The 23,822-nt window shown below is 37.6% G+C and overlaps 1 protein-coding gene across 5 annotated transcripts in view; it reads left to right on the top strand.

Moving 5' to 3' along the window:
* The window catches only part of WDR72 (WD repeat domain 72), a 211,370-nt gene that overhangs the window by 71,200 nt on the left and 116,348 nt on the right, over positions 1–23,822 (top strand). For all 5 annotated transcript variants that reach the window (XR_004348550.1, XM_032623443.1, XM_032623444.1 and 2 more), the window contains one exon: positions 4,574–4,776. Coding sequence is in view for 4 of the 5 variants with exons in the window: in XM_032623443.1 (XP_032479334.1) it covers positions 4,574–4,776 (203 nt within the window). In the remaining variant the exon portion in view is untranslated. The remainder of the gene's footprint in view (positions 1–4,573; positions 4,777–23,822) is intronic.

The raw sequence follows: 23,822 nt of genomic DNA on the forward strand, positions 1-23,822 counted from the left end.
AGAAAACATTTTTGGTTAAGCAAATTGTTTAAATTTTGTTGGTTTATAATATACGTGATTTTACTGTGCTGGGTGGATTTTATGTTTCTGTAGTAATGCTATTTCTACAGAGTTCTTCTGAAGAAAAACACCATAAGTTATAATAAATTAATTACTGTCTCAAATTTATTTACATATAATTTTTAAGGAAATAAAATGTTTCTGTACAATGTGATAAAAAGTTAACCCATCTGCATATTGTTTTTGAATCTTAATTTACTCATTATTTGCAGATGTATTCATCAAGGGATTATGTTTTCTTTTTTAACCATTTCTGTCCATTATGAGATTATAGCTATTGCTTTTCCTACAGACTTAGTTGATCTAGATGTTAAGTTGTAGAGCAAAGTTTATCTGGCTGGGGCTTTTAAATATGTAATTTAAAGCTATTCATTAATTGGTAGCAGGCTATGATAATTTTGTTGATTTTGGAAAGCACATATTAGTGGGAGCTGAAAAACTGTTTAGACAGAAGATAGCAAGTATTTAAAATATGGGAAGATTATAAGAGAAATAAAATCAAGGGGGCAACTTCTGATCATGTGGAAGGGAATCAAGTGTAGAATATTACTACTCCTTCCTTTCTTTATGTAGATATTCAAGTCTATGACATATCAGGGATATTTTATCATCTAAATGCATTCTCTTTACCCTCTGCCTTGTTTTTCTATCACAATTGAAGGCAGCATCCTTCCTAGTACATGTCTTGCTTTAAAATATCTTGATACTTCAAAATCAGATTTCATTACAGGCACATTACAAAGTGATTATTTGCCCTATTTAAAAACAAAACAAAAAAGCTATAGATGCCTTATAAATAATTGACAATCCCAATGCACTTAAAATATGACTGTATTTTAGCAACATACTGATTTACAACAGTTTCTGAATTTTCCTTCTCTCCTTTCCTCTCTATGTGCAGAAACTGCTAAAGGTTTTATGCCGGTCTCTTGACAAATCTCCCTCCAAACTCTCTTGAAAATGACATTCTTTCATTGGGATTTAATCCTCACTCATCTGCTGATAATGCTTAAGCCTTTGTCTCTCTGCTCTGATTGCTATCTGGAACTGTACTTGTTAACTTTTCATGTCTGTTTGGATGGAAACAGAAACATCTCCTCTGTGCCCTCTTTATTAGGACCATTTAGGTAGCTAGCAAGCGGCTACTCCACAGGTGAAATTAAAATATGTCATTCAGAGACTTACTTGTGTTTCCAGTTCCAGATTCTTGGGACATCAGGAAGGACCTGGCCACACTGCTGAGACCTGGGACAGGCGTCAGGCATGTGAATGCTGCTTTTCCCAGTGTTGGCTCCTCCTGGGCTCTAGGGTTGAAGTTTATAATGGGTATAATTTGGTGTTTTCTTCTGAGACCTTGGCATGCTCTGATGCTTTCATAGCCACCTCCTTCCACTGCTACAAGAAAAGGGTAAAATTTGTTTTATTCATTCAGTGAGCACATATTGAGCTCTGCTTTGTACCAAGCTCATAGAATACATACTTGCCAAAAAGAATTTAGCATCTAGTAGAGAGACAGCTCTGCATTTAAGTAAGCAGGTAAAATATACCAATTACAAATGTGTTAAATTCTGCAAAGTAAAGAAGCTGAGATAGAAAACAATGCATCAGAGGAGAATTTACTTTAGAAAAGCCTCTCTGAGGAGGTGAGGTTTTAAGCTAATTCTTAAGGAGAAAGATGGAGCTAGCAGGAGAGAATTTATTTTCAAAGATCTTTTCTCAAAAAAAAAAAATCTAATTTGTGAGCAAGGGGAGGATGACATGGGAGGAAGCAGGGGTGAGAATATGACTTGTGGGTCAAGGAGTTTGGATTTAATCCCAAGTGTAGCCACCGTGAAAAATCATTAGCCAGGTTGCTGATGTCATATAATCCATTAAGAAGTATTTATCTAGCCTTTAATTTAGGCCAGACTCCAGCCTGGTTCACTGAGGAGGATTAAAAAGTAAGGCAAATGTATAATCCCACTCTGATTTTGATTATAACCTACCCTGAGAGGCAAGGAGGAGTTTCGAGTCTCAGGTAGGAGGCGGGGGGACCACGCTGATCTTATGCTCAGTGAGCTCAGGCCTGGTGTCAGGCAGATCCCAGAGCCACAGAGCTAAACTGCTCACGAGGGGCTGAGTGAGAACCCACTGACGTCAGAGGAGGACTGTCATATGGCACAGCACCCACTGTGTGCCAGAACCTATTCTAAGACGTTTTACATGTCTGCTCAATCGAATTCTCATAGTAACCCTGTGAGGTAAGAAGGATTAATATCACCATTGCACAGATGAGGAAACTGAGGCACAGAAATGAAATGACTTGCCCAAGACCACACAACAGGTAAGGGTAAAACCAAGATTCAAGTGCAAGGCAGGCTGGTGCTGAGCCTGCTCTTACCCACCATGCAGTGATGTCTCAGGGCTATCAGCCTTGGTGGTAGAGAGGACCACAGCTAGGCACACGGTTCCAAAGGGGGCCACAGAGAAAGTTCTGGTGTAAAAAAAGAAAATGTGATTAGGGATGCTGTGGGGTGCTTGAATTAGTGACGAAAGCAGGATATACAAATGGAAATATTGTCAATATGGACCTAGGCTCTGCAAAGGGGATCTTGGCTGCTTCTTAAGTTTCTGTGCACTGGCTTTTTGAGGAATACGTAATTTTGGATCCGTGAAAACTGCTTGGAATACTTGCCAGTGCCATCTTTCCTTCATTTTCCCATAGCATGTTAATTGTTCTAAGCTCTCTTATGGTTGTTTCCATTCTTTAATGTACTATTGTATAGTTAGGATTAAAACAAATTGTATAAAACCTCATATAAAAAATGCAAGATATTTATGATTTTTTAGTGATATTTTATACAATGAATATTTTACTTGGGGTAGATTTTATGGTATTTTTTGCACATCTACTTTGAGGGAGGAAATGGTATTGTCACTTTCAATAATATTTAACTCACATATGTCTCTGCATATTTCCTTATCATGTTCAGATTGATCCAAATGAAGAGTAGGTGTGAGTTCAATCATATTCTTGATGTAGTACAGTGCAAAAGAAAAAAAAAAAACCTAATTATCATTGAGTTCACTTTGGAAAGGAAAAGATCCCCTGAAATTAGAAGGTGAATTAAGCAGTTTTGTAAGCCTTCAGTTTCTGATATTTCTTTAACATCAGGCAGTAGTGACTATTCTGTCTCTTGCCAAAGGCAGCTTATTAGAGTTGAAAAAGGCATCCTGTGTTGGACCTCCTTGGGGCCTGCCCTGCCGCCTAGGTTACTATTTACATTAGGACTACTGTTCTTGCTATTGACCCTCTCTAACAATTTAAGTATATCTCTGAAGTCATGTAAATTCCATAATTTCAGGAATATATTTAAAGGAACATCCTGCATCAGAAGTGATTTACTGTGATATATTAATATTAATCAGGATATAATCAGGAGAGAGAAATGACATAGTAATTTGAACAGAGATCATTTAACATTAAAAAATTAGTAATCACCATAAAGAATTTCAGTGGGAGGGACAGGTTAATAAGAACTAAAGAAAACTAAACAGTATAGGAATAGCAGATTTAAGGAGCAGACATTACCCTAGAGCTGAGATAGCTGCCCAAGGAAGAGACCTCCCCAACCCCAGGGCTAAGATCCTGACCTTGCTGGAGAGGTTATAGCTGTGGTCACTGGATGGTAGTGGAGCTGCTGTGGTGTGGTATAACTTGCCAGAAATATGCCCTCTAGGGGACTAGGGAAAGCAGTTCACAGGGAGATGCGTTACCAAGATTCCACTGAGTGTCATAACATTGTATTTTATAAAAACACTCTCTGTGAATTGTTTTCTGATACTTTTGCTCTATTTCATACTTGTTCCTTTTAACTGTAAATTGAAATTGCCAGTACTTTGAAATTCTGAAACTGCAAGAATGGCAGAGAAGAGGGCAAAATATTGTTTTTCTCTCCGAATAAAATAAGAAATAAAAGCCAAAATATATAACAGCAACAGTATCAGCAATACCACCACCAGCAACAAAACCCTAGAGTGGCCTGAATTCCTGAAGCTGAGGGTACTTGGGCATCTCTGTTCTTATTTCCCCTATTCATGTAAATGCTGTATTACCAATAGAAACATTTTAAGGTTGGGAACCCAAGCAAAGCACTGTGGATTCTCTGTTGTTTGTGAGTTGGAACACTAGGGGACAGCACTAAAATATTCCATAGTTGTTTGTTATTGATCACTTGCATACTGTATAATAAGTATGAGATTTTACTGTTAACGACTATTGAATGCCCTGTTGATTTCAGTGGATGAAAAAGCACAAAGAGGAAGATGAGCTTTTCAAGTCTATAATTTCAGCCTTTGTAATATGATGATTTGAATAATTTAGAGAAAGCTCCAGGCTGTCTTTTGGTTGCAAGGAGATAGTAAGGCACGATAACTTAAAGAATCGTGATTTTGTGTTACAAGTGGTTTCTTCTTTTCATTCTTTGGGGGTAAATATTTTGCACAAATTTTTATTTCTAATCTTGTTTTCCAGGCACTTTGGAAAGACATGAAACGGGAGAAAGAGCAAGGATTATTCTTAATTGTTGTGATGATTCACAGCTTCTAAAGCCTGAATCTGTACTTCCAGTTGCCTCAGAGACACGTAAGCACAAAAGTGTAGAACAGAGGTCCCCCAGCTCCTACCAGTTTGGGCCAATACCTTGCCCTGGTCTGCAGGTGGAGTCTTCATGTAAGGTAAGTTCAAATCAAGCTGCTGCTCACGAAGAACATTATCAACCCTGAGTAAGAAGTAAAGTGCTTTCATAAATATGTGGCCATTAAATATCAGTACAAAGATAAGAACTCAGAGATGATCACATCTACCAGAAGTACCTAGCAAGCGATCTTGGGTGAATCAGGATAACTTTTTGAGTGATTATTAGTTTTGAATGACTATAGCATTCTTTTTTGATAAGACAGGTCCTGGCTTATCAAGATTGAGCCAGTTTTATATTAATCCTTGAATTCTAGATGGTTTTCAATGAAAAGGGGGGAAAATTATATTCTGTGGTCGGGATCAATTTTTTTTTCACTTGGGTATTTGACCTCTTTTTAAAATGATTACAAATAAACCCAAAACCATCAGAAAAACTGGATCGTTGTTTGGGCAGTTCTTTTGGTATACTCAGCATCTCTAGGATCACTAGCTCTTTAGGATTCCAGGCCTCAGTTAACACACAATGATGGGGTTTACATTCATTTTCTCAAGCCACGTTAACCTGTGTCACAGAAATTTGCATGAGTTTGATTATTTTTCAGCTCTAAACATGACATAGCAATTTAATCTGATTTCTTTAAGGGATTCTTCCATTCTTCTGTCATCTACACCTCCAAGTTATCCCCTCCTCAGGTTGCAACTGTGGCATTTATATGCGTATATATAATGTAGTATTTTTTTATGTAAACATATTTTCATAATAATGTCGATTTCTTTTTAATGGCTGCATTATGCTCTATACTGTGTATATACTATACTGATATGAATTATTTTCCTATGGCTTAATATATGGATTGTTTTTTATGCTTCAGTTTAGGACTAACACAACTATGAACCTAAAGTTTTCTTTTTTTTAATACTTAGTGTTATTTAATGTGATATATTTCCAGAAGTGGGGTTTCTAAGTCAAATTTTAGCTGATTTTTATTTATATGTTGTTAACATTTTCCGTTATTTTAATGATATTATGAAGACTCAAAGTAACATTAATAAGGACTTTAAATAAGACTTTATTTTATCTCATGTGTATGTATGTAGTTAGAGGCAAAAGGATGTGTCATTTTTTAGGTAAGGCCAGTTGGCTGCTAAGCTCTGCCTCAAAGCTGCAGGGGGGGTGGAGGTGAGGGCACCAGCGCATAAGCCTCAGCTTTTTAGGTTTAAAGACTAGATTTCGATTTTATCAGTGAGGCCAGAGTTTGGCAACCTTTTGAGAACTGAGTCATACTAACCAAACACCCAAGAAATGAATATTTAAACTAGAATGACAATTCTTTAATGTATAATGATAAATATGATGGCAGTTCGTTGCTCAGCACAGTCTCACAGTAGCAAAGCTACAGGGCATGGGGGAGAGCAGGGAGGTGGAATTTTAGCAGAGGATTCCTTGATGGGCATGGAGTCAGAGCCCCAGGGTATTCATTCACTGAGCTCTAAGAACATAATGCAGTCTGTGCTTTCAGCCCATGGGGTACTATCTCCCTTGGTCAAGGCTGATATACATTGAAAAATTTCTAAATTTTGGATTTCTCTCTTTAGGCCAGCTACTTTTGTTTATGCTTTCTCCTGCAGATGTTAAAACCAGTGATTAGGCTGCAGCTTTTTTTTCCCTTTCTTTCCTTTTCTCATTTAGTCTAATTGTTTTTAGATTTTCCAAATCTGTTTTTCATGTTCTTAACTTGAAAGAAGAAGTCATGGTTTTTTTTTTCTTTTGGCTATGCTGTGTGGCATGTGGGACCTTAGATTCCAATCTGTGCCCCCGGCAGTGGAAGCTCGGAGTCCTAACCACTGGACCACCAGGGAATTCTCAGGAAGTCATGTTTTATAAGGACAATTATATCAATATGATGAAATTTTTTAACATTCACAACTGAAGTTGAAAGTGATAGGGTCTTAGTCTCCTAAAGTGGGAGACAGAACCACACTTCCATTACGTATTTTAAGGTTGGGGTAAATAAAGCCCAGTGAGTGAGCCCAGCTGACTGCCAAGCATTCCCATCTTAATGTGGCTTTGTTGCTTTTCTTTCACAATAGAATTTGTATTTTATAGTGGAAATTATATGCTAGAATAGTGGATGAGAACCTGGATATGTCTCTTGACTTGTGCATGTCATATGCCTAAGGTCTGCAAGAGCAAATCTCATTCATCAAGTGCCTATTTTACTAGCTTAATTCCCAGAAGGTAAACTGACTGCTGTTTCTTGCAGGACCTCAGAGCTACCCTTTAGGTAGTGATAACAGTATATATAGATTTCATTTTCTTTATATAATTTTGTTTCTTTCTTGACTCCAGGAGGCAATAAAATGCCGGGGTCTTGTTTTCCTACTCTTAGGCTGATTCCAACTTCATTTCCTAGCTGCTGCCCTTTACCTTAGATGACTGCAATTTCCAACTTTTACTCTCTACAGAGGTGGAGAATTGAATTAGACAGGACTATCACCTCCTTTGTTCTATGTACTTTATTTCTTTTATTATTGAGCTTACTGTTGAGTAGAGCTATTTTTATTTGTGCTTCTCCTAAGTTATATCTTCTCCAATTATGTACTGCATATCTTCTTCTCATCGTCTTAGACTTAAGCCTTTAAGATTGTTTTATCTTAATCTTTTATTTATGAATTTGATAAGCATAAAATTTCAAGAATGCTTATAAATTCTCCATTCTCCTTTTTGTTAATATAGTAAAATGCTTCATTAGTTTTCATAAGAAAAAAAATCACATTTATAGAAGAGGAATCACACTTATTTCAGAGCTGGGAAAAATGAGGGACAATAAGCCTGTAAAATTTGGAACAATGTAGGGTTACTCTGTGTTTCAGAATTTTTTGGTATGGACTTCAGTGAGAGACAAGTGAAATATTTTCGAATGGTAGCATGAACTGTTTAAAAGGAAGAATAGTATGTAATATCTGTGTGGTGAGCTCTTTGTGTTTGGCAATACTTTGCATTTATTAGGATGCTGTGTCCACTTTTCCTTCTTGCATTTGAAGAGTGCATATAGATTTAGGAGAAGGTTTTAAAGAGAACAACAAATACAATAAAACATTTAAAAAACGGGTCCAATTAGAAAGGCCAAAGGAGTTGAATCTGTGCAGCTAGGCAAAGAAAAATCTTTGGGGTAGGAGAGGACCAGAGTCTTAAAGGATTTAAAGGAATACAATATCATATTAGTGATGGGGAACTGCTTTTCTCAGATTCTGCTGAGGATAAGACAAGATAAAAACTGTTTAAATTGCAGTGGGAGGAATTTAGCTTCAAAGTAGAAAATAAACAACCTTACTAAAATCATCTTTACATGGCAAAACTCTTCATTACCTCATCAGATTTTAACGAGGGAAGGTCTTTTTTGTCTATTATTCTGTTGGTTGGTTTTAAATTCTTTTTCCACACTTCTTGTCTGTAAAATAAGTAAAAAAATAAACAGGATTATTTTAACTGCCACAATTTAGACCCATGGTAATGTTCTGGAAATGCCTTTTAAAAAAATAACCTGATTTTCTGTAGAATGGGTCCCCAACAGCTCCCCCTGGTTGCTTTTTTAGAGTTACATGGTTTAATATGGCAGCCATTAACCATAGATGGCTATGGAGCACTTGAAATTTGGCTAACACCACATGTTAAAATGATGTTTTGGATATATAGGCTTAAATAAAATATATTATTAAAAGCAATTGCACCTGTTTCTTTCTATGTTTTTCAATATGGCTACTAGGCAGTTTAAAATTACACATGCAGTTTGCATTTTATTTATGTTGGATAAATGTTGAACTAGACCAGGGATAAGTAAACTTTTTTGTAAAGGACCAGATGGTAAATATTTTAGGCTTTGCAGGCCGTATTTTTGCTGTTGCAACTATTCATTTCTGCTGTTGGAGCACAGAAGCCACCACAGACCATTCTTAAACAAATGAGTGTGGTTGTGTTTTGATAAAACTTTATTTACAAAAACAAGCAGTGGACCACATTTGACACTCGCTGGCCATTATTTGCCAATTTCTGATCTAGTCAGTCCTCTCTAGACTTGGAAATCGTGAGGTACTTGGAGGAACTAGCAAAATAGCCAATACCTACCCCCTCCCTAGATATCTAAATTTTTAATAAAGCAACTTATCCCAACTTCTGCATTATAAGGAATGTAATCCAAAAGCCCTTGTATCAAGTCTGTTTCCTGACAGCATTCATGAAATTGATGTGTTTGAAAATCCGCCCTTTGTGGAAAACAAATGTGTACATTATGCTTCCTAATCCAAGCAAGATGTTTTAAAATGAAATTTTCTTTAAATAAAGCACTTATACATGCATCATTATCTAAATATATAAAATTGATTATAAATAATGCATTTACATTTATTTACGTTCCAGTTGAGCTTTCTATAAATATGTTTGTATTTTTTTAACCTTTAGTTGACCTTAGAGTTATGCCTGTTTGGTGCCATTTGCTGAAAAATCTTATTAGAGCTTTATCCTGCTACCTCTTGTAAAACACAGATGGTGTACTGGTAGGCCACCAATAGAAAATCGGATCCCACTACTACATATTACTTTATTGGAATGCAACATTATTTCCTTTACATCTTATGAAACAAAAACATAACCAAAATGGAACTAGAGTAGTTTATTAATTGTGCAATTTGAAAATTTCACCTGCAAATTTACATGTATCAACATGAAATAATAATTCACTGTGGCAATATTGCATGTTGCAGGTTAACTCAGTTTTCATTAAACTATCTATATTTTACTATCAAAATTGAATTATTACAAAAAGAACAAATAATATTTATTTGAAAACAATTGTGTTATATAGGGATAAATCCTGAATATAGAATGATAATTTTCCCATTTTTGATTTGTAGTTAATTTTCAGTATTCTTTTTAATGTAATAAACAACATATGCCTATTGTTTCTAATGTAGACAATATTTTGCATCAATTTTATATAATTTTAAAAGAAAACAGATTTTTATTATTAGACATGCCAGCCCTTCATGAAAATATAGGAATTTCTCTGTTAACATTGGATTAAGATTTTTGTTTTAAGTATTTTGATTTAGTGAATCCCAACTCAAAACTTAGTGCCTAAATGGTATCACCTGTCCTAGTGAGATAGAATAGAGAAATATACAATAGAGAAATATAGAAGTCAATTTGCTTTTTGAAACACATGTGAAGCGGTGCAAGTTTTTGACAGTGTAACCATTTCTCATAAGCATTTCATATGGTAATTTTAACTACTGTAAGTCAAAAAAATTGCTGTAATTCGCAATTTTTTGTAGCTGTTTTATAAAGGATATCCCTTTTCTTACTTTGTGGCGTGAGTTTAAGCATTTTTGATACAAACTTCCCTCAGTGTTGAGGAAAACTCTGAAAAGCATATCACAGCTTTGTTCCAAAACTAATTCAGGAGGTCTCAGAGTCACTGTGAAAAGTAGGAACCCCACACCGTTAAATGACTCCAGCTGTCCGCCGCGCACACAGAAGCAACCCTGAATTTCCTCACAGTACTTCAAAGCCGTGCTTGTATCTAAACATTCGTTGGCCATGTAAATCAGAGGCACAAAAGGAGAATGCTCCTATTTCATGGTGCGCGGCTGGTCTGAGTCCGGCTTTGTGCTGCACGTGCCGGTGGGGAGTGCCAGAAACAGAAGGGCACTGTTCTGACTCGCGTGACAAATGTAGTTAACACCAGATCCATATTAATGTTGTCAAGTTCCCTTGATGTATTTAAACAGATTTTAATTATTTTCAGCGTCCAAAGGCCTGAAATATATAGCCTAATAGTTCTTCAAAGAAAGCTTACTTAATGTGTGAATGTAAAACCTCTCATAAAAATGAAACTTTTATATTAGCCTTAGTCATTGACATAGGTTATTCATCAAGTCAGCAATTTGTGTGGCAAAGTGCCATTTGAATAGCGTATTGTTAGGCTACTTATGGTCCACTTGACAAGGGCTCTTTCTGTAAATAGTGCAATTTGACTCCAGCTGTTAAAGAGTGGCTTTGACAGCAGCCAAATAGAATGGAGATGCCTTACTGCACTGCCGAAAAATCAATATTGGGTTCTTGTTCATGGTAACCTGTTCTTTTCTCTTCTGTAGATTTATAAACAACTATCAAGGGTTTATAAGTGGAAGTTTAAGTATTATTTTAAATGTAATTCACTTTGAGTTTCAAATTAAGACTTGTGATAAATGGTACAAGTGCAGAGTTTTAGGATATTATTTCCACCCCCTGGTTCATGTTTAGTCACAATTACAGTTAAGTTGAATTTGGATTCTCCAGCTACAATAGAAAAGAATTAGTGTAAAACATGGACTCAAAATTGTGTGCCTATTGTATACTGCCAGTGAAATTATTTCTTCTTTTTGATTCTCTTATCAGTTTATCTTCTGTGTCCTCCCATCTTCTCTGTGTGTGTACCTTTTTGTACAGATGGCAGGGTTCTTTGTGGCTGTGCCCATGGCAACACCCACAGATGTTGACAGGCAGTAATGTCCCCCGTGTTGTTGAAGATTTCCCTAACGCAGAGTCTTGCTGGTTTTGAAGATTTTTCTAGCGTTTTCAGCAATACAGGGTTGCTATGATACCTGGCTGGCGGTAATAGATATTGAATCTTTTAATTACAGTAACCACACACAAGGACTTTTTTCACTGGCTTTCTCTGCTGTTGCTAGCTGTTATATTTAAGATACAGAAGAGGCAGTGAAATTATATACTCAAGATGAGAAAAAAATTTCCAGAGTTTACTTCGAATTCCAATATTTAATTTTAAAAATTTCCTTGTGTAAAAACCTTTCAGCAGACTGATGGAAATATAGTTTATTTAAATTGCAGATAAAATTTATTTAAATTATTTCTAGTTTTGACTGAACTTGATTTTGAATTTTTATTGTTTACTTGAGATGTCATTAACCCTTCGTCTAAGGTGTGCTAAGCAGGATTTGAAAAAGCTGTCATTTTTAACATGGGAAAAGCTGGTGGAATGTGTACTTTCTCAAATGCCTCTTTCAGTGAAAGCTGTTAAAGTAGCCATCTTCCTATTACTGACCAACTCTGCATATATGTGTTTTGGCTGAGATAGCAACTGAAAATTCATAAAGCTGATAATATAATTGTGTACAAAGACCTGTAAGGCTGATTCAAGGTCAGTGTTATTGTTTTTATAATTGCTGATAGGAAGTTCTCATTCCTTCAAGAAGAAGGGTTTGTTCTGCTTTGATTTTAGTTGGTTTCAAAAAATGTTATCCCTTCTGTTAATTCTAAAGTAAATCTTTTCACTGAATAAATGTTTATGTTGTTCTTTAGCGCTAGATTTAGCCTAGATTTACCTCAGTATTTTTCCCCACCCCCACAATATTAGTCAATCCTGTAAGAAACATGGGAATCTAGGATTATAACTTTTCTCTTGAATTAAATATTCTGATTATAGTCATCAGTTGACTTGTGGGTGAGGATTCTATCTTAGAATCATGACGAAAAGTTAAACATATCAGGCAGTTTTATTTTGTATTTAGATTAATCTAGGGACAGAGTAGCATAATTTATTAAAGCATGTCTTTAAATTTGACACCATTTGCACAATAATTTTATAGGGATATTTTAGAAAATATATATTATGTAATAATGTACCTACCATATTACCCACCATAACCATTTAGAGACTTTTTGTTTCTCCCTCATTTCTTTTCTTTCCTACATATTTTTTTTTCTGAGTTGTAATTAAAAGCAAAACAAAAACAGAAACCCTGTGACTTGCCAAATTTGTTAAGGCCAGGTTCTTGTAGGACCTAAAGATGGACCTATTCAACTTACTGAAAGAGGTCTAAATCTTCTGGGATACAAATTCACTCCAGTGGATTTAGATGTTCTGTTATTGAGCAAATTGCTGGTTCTGATTAAAAAATGATGGTAAATGTTACTCCTTACAGAAAATTGGAGTTTTCTTGGTAACCAAGTCATTGACATCAGGAATATTTTCTATTTATATCCTATTTTTGATGACTACTACAATGGATGATATTTTGAGGAGTAAAAAATGAAGTTTATAGAAATTCAGATGTTGAGTTAACTAAAAGGGTTAGTGGCTTATAACGGGAAAGAAATGAAAGAGAATAAAATCTTCCTTTTTGAAAGCTGGTAATGCCACTTATAGACTGAGAGTACCATCTGGACCCATTTAAAGGAATCCCAACAGGAGCACTCCTTCTGTACCAATGACTTATGTTGAAACTGGCCCTAAGAGAGCAGCAAATGCAAAAATGTAACAGGAAGCAATTCTCAGAAAAGAAAGCATCTCTTCTCATGGAATATTTCCCCTATGTTGGTAAAAACAAAGTGTATGTATGAAGACTTTAGCTTTGAATCTGTATATTGCTTTGGGTAGTATATTCATTTTCACAATGTTGATTCTTCCAGTCCAAGAACATGGTATATCTCTCCATCTGTTTGTATTGTCTCTAATTTCTTTCACCTGTGTCTTACAGTTTTCTGCATACAGGTCTTTTGTCTCCTTAGGAAGGTTTATTCCTAGGTATTTTATTCTTTTTGTTGCAGTGGTAAGTGGGATTGTTTCCTTAATTTCTCTTTCAGATTTTTCATCGTTAATGTATAGGAATGCAAGAGATTTCTGTGCATTAATTTTGTATCCTGCTACTTTACCAAATTCATCGATTAGATCTAGTAGCTTTCTGGTAGCACCTTTAGGATTCTCTATGTATAGTATCATGTCATCTGAAACAGTGACAGCTTTACTTCTTCTTTTGCGATTTGGATTCCTTTTATTTCTTTTTCTTCTCTGATTGCTGTGGCTAAAGCTTCCAAAACTATGTTGAATAAGAGTGGTGAGAGTGGGCAACCTTGTCTTGTTCCTCGTCTTAGTGGAAATTCTTTCAGTTTTTCACCATTGAGGATGATGTTGGCTGTGGGTTTGTCATATATGGTTGAGGTAGGTTCCTTCTATGTCCACTTTCTGGAGAGTTTTTAATATAAATCGGTGTTGAATTTTGTTGAAAGTTTTTCTGCATCTATTGAGATTATCATATGATTTTTATCCTTCAGTTTGTGAATATGGTGTATCACATTGATTGATTTGCGTATATTGAAGAATCCTTGCATTCCTGGGATAAAACCCACTTGATCATGGTGTGTGATCCTTTTAATGTGCTGTTGGATTCTGTTTGCTGGTATTTTGTTGAGGATTTTTGCATCTATGTTCATCAGTGATATTGGCCTGTAGTTTTCTTTCTTTGTGACATCTTTGTCTGGTTTTGGTATCAGGGTGATGGTGGCCTTGTAGAATGAGTTTGGGAATGTTCCTTCCTCTGCTATATTTTGGAAGAGTTTGAGAAGAATGGGTGTTAGCTCTTCTCTAAATGTTTGATAGAATTCACCTGTGAAGCCATCTGGTCTTGGGCTTGTGTTTGCTGGAAGATTTTTAATCACAGTTTCAATTTCTGTGCTTGTGATTGGTCTGTCCATATTTTCTATTTCTTCCTAGTTCAGTCTTGGAAATTTGTACTTTTCTAAGAATTTTTCCATTTCTTCCAGGTTGTCCATAAAGGGGAAGGGTAAGCTGGGACGAAGTGAGAGAATGGCACTGAAATATATACATTACCAAATGTAAAATAGCTAGTGGGAAGCAGCCACATAGCACAGGGAGATTAGCTTGGTGCTTTGTGACCACCTAGAGGTGTGGGATAGGGAGGGTGGGAGGCAGACAGCAGTGGGACGGGATATTGGGATATATGTATACGTATAGCTGATTGACTTTGTTGTAAAGCAGAAACTAACACACCATTGTAAAGCAATTATACTCCAATAAAGATGGTAACAACAACAACAAACTTTAGCTTTATTCATTGGAACTAAGAGCATGAACTTACTGAAAAATATATCCAGCTAATATGCTCATCCATTTTTCTGAATTGGGTTTTAATAATGACATCCTGAAGGCACAACCAGTTCTCTGCATCCCCAAATAGCATTCATGACATTAAATACAAATAATGACATAAATGACATCTTTTGTAATTTTCTACATACTATGAAGCTCATATTAGTCTGGAAACAGCTTTTATCCTAAATTGAAATATCCTGCGTAAGCTTTCGGCCCAGGTATGATTATTCCTATCAGATATTTAAGAAATGGTCATAAGAGGCTGCTGTGAGCAGCAGGGCCTTTCTTATACACGTGTTTAACTTCATGCACATCCAAGTATAACTGAAAATTTTAGTTTTTTTTTTTTTGTCTTCACATGTTGTCTGAGACCTGCTGGTTTTTAGAAAGCTATTATGAAAGCTTACAAAATATGAAGTTGTACTCACCTTTACTACTTTCTTCCCAGCTCCCACTAGAGGTCTCATTATACAAAACTTGGCCCTCTACATTTACTCTCCGGTAGCAAATGTCTTACTTCCTTTTTTGCTCCTTGAACTAAAATAATAATCTGGATGCCTAAAATGTAGTAATGGAGGGAGACAGGTTCATCAGACCCTTTATTCCTAGTTTTAGCATTGTAGCCTGTTAGAACCAGAAGTGGTCCAATTATCTGTTCTCTCCCTTCTGAGGAGAGTTTAGGAGCCCAGTCGTGACTGAATCACACAGTAAATTGGGTTTAGAGCCGAAACTGAGACTTTCTGGTTCCTGTCTCTGCTCTCTCCGTGTCAGTATAGCTGAATCCACTTGTGGATGGATCCTGTAGCCAGACTTTGACCTGCCAGATTTCTCTCATGGCTGAGTTCCTGTGTTGTCCTCTCTTCACTTCCCCATCCCATCTTCTTGAAGATTCTTTGCCAGCAGAGCTTGGGATCTGGTGTACTAAAAGTTGGTTCTGGATATTTTTATAGTCCCAGAATTTCAGAATTCCCTGGCTTTTCTGTGATTAGTTGATAGGATTTAGCTTTTGCTTGGAGCTCTGATTTTTCTTTTCTCTGTCTGATCACCCTCCTTGGTATACATCTGCCTTCCAGGTTGCCTCTTTTTGGGAACCAGTGGTCTCACTAATGACCACTCTGGCTTCTTCTACCTGAACCCTTTGAGATGAAGGTGTTTTAGTTTTCTATTGCTATGTAGCAAATTGCCACAAATGTAAGGGCTTAGAACAAATGACACTTATTATATCACCATTTCTTCTGTGCCAGGAATCTGGCATGACACTGGGTTCTTTGCTTAGGGTCTCATGTGACTGAAATCCAGGTGTGGGCTGCAGTTGCTGTATCATCTGAGGCTGGGGTCCTCTTCCAAGCTTATTCAGGTTATTGGCAGAATTCATTACCTTCTGGTTGTAGGACAGGAGTCCCTGTTTCCTTGCTGACTGCTGACCAGGGGGCCCACACATTCCTTGACATACAGTCTTTTCATCTTCCAGCCAGCAGTGGAGAACTTCTTATGTAGGGAGTCCCTCTAGTACTCTGAATCTCTGACTTCCCCCTCAGCCACCAGCCATAAAAAACTCTCTGTTTTCAAAAACTCAATGTGATTAAGTCAGGACAACTCAGATAACCTTCCTATCTTAAAGTCAACTGATTTGGAACCTTAATTACATCAGCACAATCCCTTCATGGCAGTACCTAGATTACTGTTTGGTTAGATAACTGGAAGAAAATATGCTTTGCCAGGTTTTGAGAATACTGGGGGCAATCTTACAATTCTGCTTATAGATGGGAATCATTCTAATTCAGGGTGACTGCTGTCTTAGGACTATTACTCTCTTCTTCTGGTTCTGTAACATTCAACATCTGCTTAAGTGCCCTGACTAGCTATCCTGGTACTAATCGTTTCTGAAGTTTAAATCAAACTCTTGTTTCCCTTTGGGACCTTTTCACCCTGTCTGTTCCTTCAGGGAGTTCCACATGCTGGACACCTGGAAGCATAGTCAAAACCTAGAAAACATCTCCTTTAATATTTCAGGATGTTAATAAATTTCAAATTGTTAATCAGTATTATTTTTATGTAATTTTTATTGTAGCTCCTAAGCTGGGGACAATATCTACTGTTAGCATACCTTCTGAGCTTTAAATTTGATTTTGATGCTTATCTTTGGGTGGAGATTGAACATATTCTTCAGCTGTGTGACTTTCCAATCTGTCGAACACACAGTGCAGTTTATGAATTAGTCTTTCCACTTCCACCAGCATGACCTGGATAGAAAGAAAAGAGCCTCAGAAATGGATATTCAACTATTATTCATCTGAGTTGTATTCATCCTCAGATAAAATCCAAAATTATAAAGAAAAAGATATTGAAAAGGTCAACTGTAGATTTGGGGCCATAACCTCCAGCTACATATTTAATCTCCAGCTACTTGGCCTCATTAAAGTAACTCATATTCTCCCTACTGCTTGTCTGCTACCAGAATATTTCCCCTCTGATTCTTCACCTTGAAGTCTAAGCTTCAATGTCATTTTCCATAAAGTATGTAGCAGCCCACCTCCCCTTATTCTCTGTCTCAGCATCCTATTTATTTCATTTTTTATTTTCCCCTCCTTCCACAACAGTATAATCTCAAAATGGGCAGTGATATGCTGTCAGTTTATCATGGTATCGTCATCACCTGCATATGTTGGACACAAGACAGATTTTCAGAAAATATTTGTTGAACAAACACATGGACTAAAAATTACTAAAGTTGAAACATGAAAAATACATGGTAAGAAAGTGAAGAATATGTCCTTTTTTGAGTTGTAACAGAAACAATGAAAATGAATGCCCCCCCGCAACCCCATGGGTATTTACTTTGTCAGTCAATTGCTTAAAGTCCAAATTGGGTTTTTATGTGTGACTTGATCTTACAGAGGGGAGTGATCTAGCAAAAAAAAAAAGTTAATAATAGCAAAGAGGTTGTTGAAACACAACTCTTACCCCACTGATATTTAGACACAAGTTTCAATCAATTCCAAAGTTTGAAAGGCATATCGATATTTAGACCAGTCCAAACCAATACAAAAGCTTATAAGAAAAAGTTTATTAAAACTGGTAATGAAATTTAGGATATTTAGCACATTAGGGAGGAATGATTCACTATAGGTAAGATAGGCACAATGGTGAGCTGATATAGACTCACAAAGGAAGATTAAAAGGTAGTGTAGTTAAATGGTTTCTTACACCAGCAAAGTTTGTTATTGCCCTATTCACTTGCCTTAAATTTCAGACTGTTTTTTTTTAGTAACAAAGTTATCTAAAATAAGCACTCAAAAATAGCCTGAGGATTGTACTGTATATCATGAGCCCTCTGCTTCCCTCAAATAATTACTTTACTAAGCCCTCCCCTTGACACAAAATCCCTGAAGCCAGCAACAGTCTAATCACAAGTTTGTAATAACTTTTAGAAATGTAAGTGTAATAAATATGAAGAGGCCTGATTTATGTTTCATTTCCCAGATGCAAAGTCTCTGGCACAATCCTCTATCCCTCAAGTGGCCGACATCACTTCCTATTTTCATAGATCATTTGAAAATTGCTGAACCTCTCATCAGAGGTTGGTGAAGAGAGGGCTGATTCTACTCCTTGATATGTATGACAGTAAATGCTTTAGGTAACTCCTTATTGTGAGAACATAGGGTAGTGTGCTGGGTTAACAGCCCGAGGAGACACCAATCCTCATGGGATTTGCTCTTCTTCCTTGTAAGATTTGCTCCTCCTCTAGGGAGAAGGTGTCCTGGTAATGGCAGGCAGGTCAGTGCCCCTCCACACGGTTGCCCTACTGATTCCACTCTGCACACATCTCTTCTTGCCTAATCTCATGTACAGGAGGTGCTCTTCTCTCCACCTAGTCAAATCCTACCCATACTACAATATCTGCATGCTATTTAACATGCACTGGTTAAACACTTGTAAGTTAACTATGGATTGCCTAGTTATTTTACAAGTATATATATGTCTTATATTCTCAACTAGACCTTAAGCTACCTGAAAGAATTGCTATGTCTATACATGATGTAAGTTTTGTAGTGTGGAATGCAGAACAGAATCTTTTATTCATTCAGCAAATATCCATCGAACACCTACTATGTGTCAGACAGTCTTCTTGATACTAAGAATTTCAACAAAGTCTTGGCACTCATGACACATTTCTAGTAAGAGGAGATGGACTGTAATTTTTTAAAAGAAGATTAGGCAGCTTCAAGATGGCGGAAGAGTAAGATGCGGAGATCACCTTCCTCCCCACAGATACATCAGAAATACATCTACAGGTGGAACTGCTCCTATAGAACATCTACTGAACGCTGGCAGAAGACCTCAGACCTCCCAAAAGTCAAGATACTCCCCACGTACCTGGGTAGGGCAAAAGAAAAAAGAATAAACAGAGACAAAAGAATAGGGACGGGACCTGCAGCAGTGGGAGGGAGTTGTGAAGGAGGAAAGTTTTCCACACACTAGTAAGCCCCTTCGTGGGCAGAGACTGTGGGTGGCGGAGAGGGGAAGCTTCGGAGCCGCGGAGGAGAGCACAGCAACAGGGGTGCGGAGGGTAAAGCAGAGAGATTCCCGCACAGAGGACCGGTGCTGACCAGCACTCACCAGTCTGAGAGGCTTGTCTGCTCACCTGCCGGGACGTGCAGGGCTGGGAGCTGAGGCTCGGGCTTCAGTCGGATCGCAGCGAGAGGACAGGGGTTGGCTGCATGAACACAGCCTGAAGGGGGCTAGTGTGCCACAGCTATCCGGGACGGAGACCGGGAAAAGGTCTGGAACTGCCGAAGAGGCAAGAGACTTTCTCTTCCCTCTTTGTTTCTTGGTGCACGAGGAGAGGGGATTAAGAGCACTGCTTAAAGGAGCTCCAGAGATGGGCGCAAGCAGCGCGGACCCCAGAGACGGGCATGGGATGCTAAGGCTGCTGCTGCCGCCACCAAGAAGCCTGTGTACGAGCACAGGTCACTCTCCACACCGCCCCTCCCGGGAGCCTGTGCAACCCACCACTGCCAGGGTCCCGTGATCCAGGGACAACTTCCCTGGGAGAACGCACGGCGCGCCTCAGGCTGGTGCAATGTCCCACCGGCCTCTGCCGCCGCAGGCTCGCCCCGTATCCGTACCCCTCCATCCTCCCAGCCTGAGTGTGCCAGAGCCCCCGAAGCAGCTGCTCCTTTAACCCCATCCTGTCTGAGCGAAGAGAAGATGCCCTCAGGCAACCTACATGCAGAGGCGGGTCCAAATCCAAAGCTGAACCCCAGGAGCTGTGCGAACAAAGAAGAGAAAGGGAAATTTTTCCCAGCAGCCTCAGGAGTAGCGGATTAAATCTCCACAATTACCTTGATGTACCCTGCATCTGTGGAATACCTGTATACCTGAATAGACAACAAATCATCCCAAATTGAGGAGGTAGACTTTGGGGGCAATGATATATATATATTTTTTTCACTTTTTAACTTTCTGTAAGTGTGTATGTGTATGCTTCTGTGTGTGATTTGGTCTGTATAGGTTTGCTTTCACCATTTGTCCTAGGGGGTCTGTCTGTCTGTTTTTTTTTTTGTTTTTTTTTTACGTTTTAAAACTTTTTTCTTACTTTAATAACTTTATTTAATTTTATTTTATTTCATCCTCTTTCTTACTTTCTATTTTTTCTCCCTTTCCTTCTGAGCCGTGTGGATGAAAGGCTCTTGGTGCTCCAGCCAGGAGTCAGTGCTGTGCCTCTGAGGTGGGAGAGCCAACTTCAGGACACTGGTCCACAAGAGACCTCCCAGCTCCACATTAATATCAAACGGCAAACATATCCCAGAAATCTCCATCTCAACACCAACACCCAGCTTCACTCAATGACCAGCAAGCTACAGTGCTGGATACCCTATGCCAAACTAGCAAGATAGGAACACAGCCCCAGCCATTAGCAGAGAGGCTGCCTAAAATCATAATAAGGCCACAGACACTCCAAAACACACTACCAGACGTGGACCTGCCCACGAGAAAGACAAGATCCAGCCTCATCCACCAGAACACAGGCACTAGTCCCCTCCACCAGGAAGCCTACACAACCCACTGAACCAACCTTAGCCACTGGGGAGAGACACCAAAAACAAAGGGAACTACGAACCTGCAGCCTGCAAAAAGGAGACCCCAAACACAGTAAGTTAAGCCAAATGAGAAGACAGAAAAACACACAGCAGATGAAGGAGCAAGGTAAAAACCCAGTAGACCTAATAAATGAAGAGGAAATAGGCAGTCTACCTGAAAAAGAATTCAGAATAATGATAGTAAAGATGATCCAAAATCTTGGAAAGAGAATAGACGAAATACAAGAAACGTTTAACAAGGACCTAGAAGAACTAAAGAGCAAACAAACAATGATGAACAGCACAATAAATGAAATTAAAAATTCTCTAGAAGGGATCAATAGCAGAATAACTGAGGCAGAAGAATGGATAAGTGACCTGGAAGATAAAATAGTAGAAATAACTACTGCAGAGCAGAATAAAGAAAAAAGAATGAAAAGAACTTAGGACAGTCTCAGAGACCTCTGGGACAACATTAAACACACTAACATTCAAATTATAGGGGTCCTAGATGAAGAAGAGAAAAAGAAAGGGACTGAGAAAATATTTGAAGAGATTATAGTTGAAAACTTCCCCAATATGGGAAAGGAAATAGTTAATCAAGTCCAGGAAGAACAGAGAGTCCCATACAGGATAAATCCAAGGAGAAACAAGTGAAGACACATATTAATCAAACTATTAAAAAGTAAATACTAAGAAAACATATTAAAAGCAGCAAGGGAAAAACAACAAATAACACACAAGGGAATCCCCATAAGGTTAACAGCTGATCTTTCAGCAGAAACTCTGCAAGCCAGAAGGGAGAGGCAGGACATATTCAAAGTGATGAAGGAGAAAAACCTACAACCAAGATTACTCTACCCAGCAAGGATCTCATTCAGATTTGACAGAGAAATTAAAACTTTTACAGACAAGGAAAAGCTGAGAGATTTCAGCACCACCAAACCAGCTTTACAACAAATGCTAAAGGAACTTCTCTAGGCAAGAAACACAAGAGAAGGAAAAGACCTACAATAACAAACCCAAAACAATTAAGAAAAATGGGAAGAGGAACATACATATCGATAATTACCGTACATGTAAATGGATTAAATGCTCCCACCAAAAGACACAGACTGGCTGAATGGATACAAAAACAAGACCCGTATATATGCTGTCTACAAGAGACCCACTTCAGACCTAGGGACACATACAGACTGAAAGTGAGGGGATGGAAAAAGATATTCCTTGCAAATGGAAATCAAAAGAAAGCTGGAGTAGCAATTCTCATATCAGACAAAATAGACTTAAAAATAATGACTATTACAAGAGACAAAGAAGGACACTATATAATGATCAAGGGATCGATCCAAGAAGAATATATAACAATTGTAAATATTTATGCACCCAACATAGGAGCACCTCAATACATAAGGCAAATGCTAACAGCCATAAAAGGGGAAACTGACAGTAACACAATCACAGTAGGTGACTTTAACACCCCACTTTCACCAATGGACAGATCATCCAAAATAAAAATAAATAAGGAAACACAAGCTTTAAGTGATACATTAAACAAGATGGACTTAATTGATATTTATAGAACATTCCATCCAAAAACAACAGAATACACATTTTTCTCAAGTGCTCATGGAACATTTTCCAGGATAGATCATATCTTGGGTCACAAATCAAGCCTTGGTAAGTTGAAGAAAACTGAAACCGTATAAAGTATCTTTTCCAAGCAGAATGCTATGAGACTAGATATCAATTACAGGAAAAGATCTGTAAAAAATACAAACACATGGAGGCTAAACAATACACTACTTAATAACCAAGTGATCACTGAAGAAACCAAAGAGGAAATCAAAAAATACCGAGAAACAAATGACAATGAAAACACGATGACCCAAGACCTATGGGATGCAGCAAAAGCAGTTCTAAGAGGGAAGTTTATAGCAATACAATCCTACCTTAAGAAACAGGAAACATCTCAAACAAACAACCTAACCTTGCACCTAAAGCAATGAGAGAAAGAAGAACAAAAAAACCCCAAAGTTAGCAGAAGGAAAGAAATCATAAAGATTAGATCAGAAATAAATGAAAAAGAAATTAAGGAAACAACAGCAAAGATCAATAAAACTAAAAGTTGGTTCTTTGAGAAGATAAACAAAACTGATAAACCATTAGCCAGACTCATCAGGAAAAAAAGGGAGAATACTCAAATCAATAGAATTAGAAACGAAAAAGGAGAAGTAACAACTGACACTGCAGAAATACAAAGGATCATGAGAGATTACTACAAGCAACTCTATGCCAATAAAATGGACAACCTGGAAGAAATGGACAAATTCTTAGAAATGCACAATCTGCCGAGACTGAACCAGGAATAAGTAGAAAATATGAACAGACCAATCACAGGCACTGAAATTGAAACTGTGATTAAGAATCTTCCAACAAACAAAAGCCTGGGACCAGATGGCTTCACAGGCGAATTCTATCACACATTTAGAGAAGAGCTAACACCTATCCTTCTCAAACTCTTCCAAAATATAGCAGAGGGAGGAACACTCCCAAACTCATTCTACGAGGCCACCATCACCCTGATACAAAAACCAACAAAGATGTCACAAAAAAAGAAAACTACAGGCCAATATCACTGATGAACATACATGCAAAAATCCTCAACAAAATACTGGCAAACAGAATCCAACAACACATTAAAAGGATCATACACCATGATCAAGTGGGGTTTATTCCAGGAATGCAATGATTCTTCAATATATGCAAATCAATAAACGTGATATATCATATTAACAAATTGAAGGAGAAAAACTGTATGATCATCTCAATAGATGCCGAGAAAGCTTTTGACAAAATTCAACACCCATTTATGATAAAAACCCTGCAGAAAGGCATAGAGGGAACGTTCCTCAACATAATAAAGGTCATATATGACAAACCCACAGCCAACATCATCCTCAATGGTGAAAAACTGAAAGAATTTCCACTAAGACGAGGAACAAGACAAGGTTGCCCACTCTCACCACTCTTATTCAACATAGTTTTGGA

Source organism: Phocoena sinus, chromosome 2 (genome assembly GCF_008692025.1).
Source record: "Phocoena sinus isolate mPhoSin1 chromosome 2, mPhoSin1.pri, whole genome shotgun sequence".
Lineage (NCBI taxonomy): Eukaryota > Metazoa > Chordata > Mammalia > Artiodactyla > Phocoenidae > Phocoena > Phocoena sinus.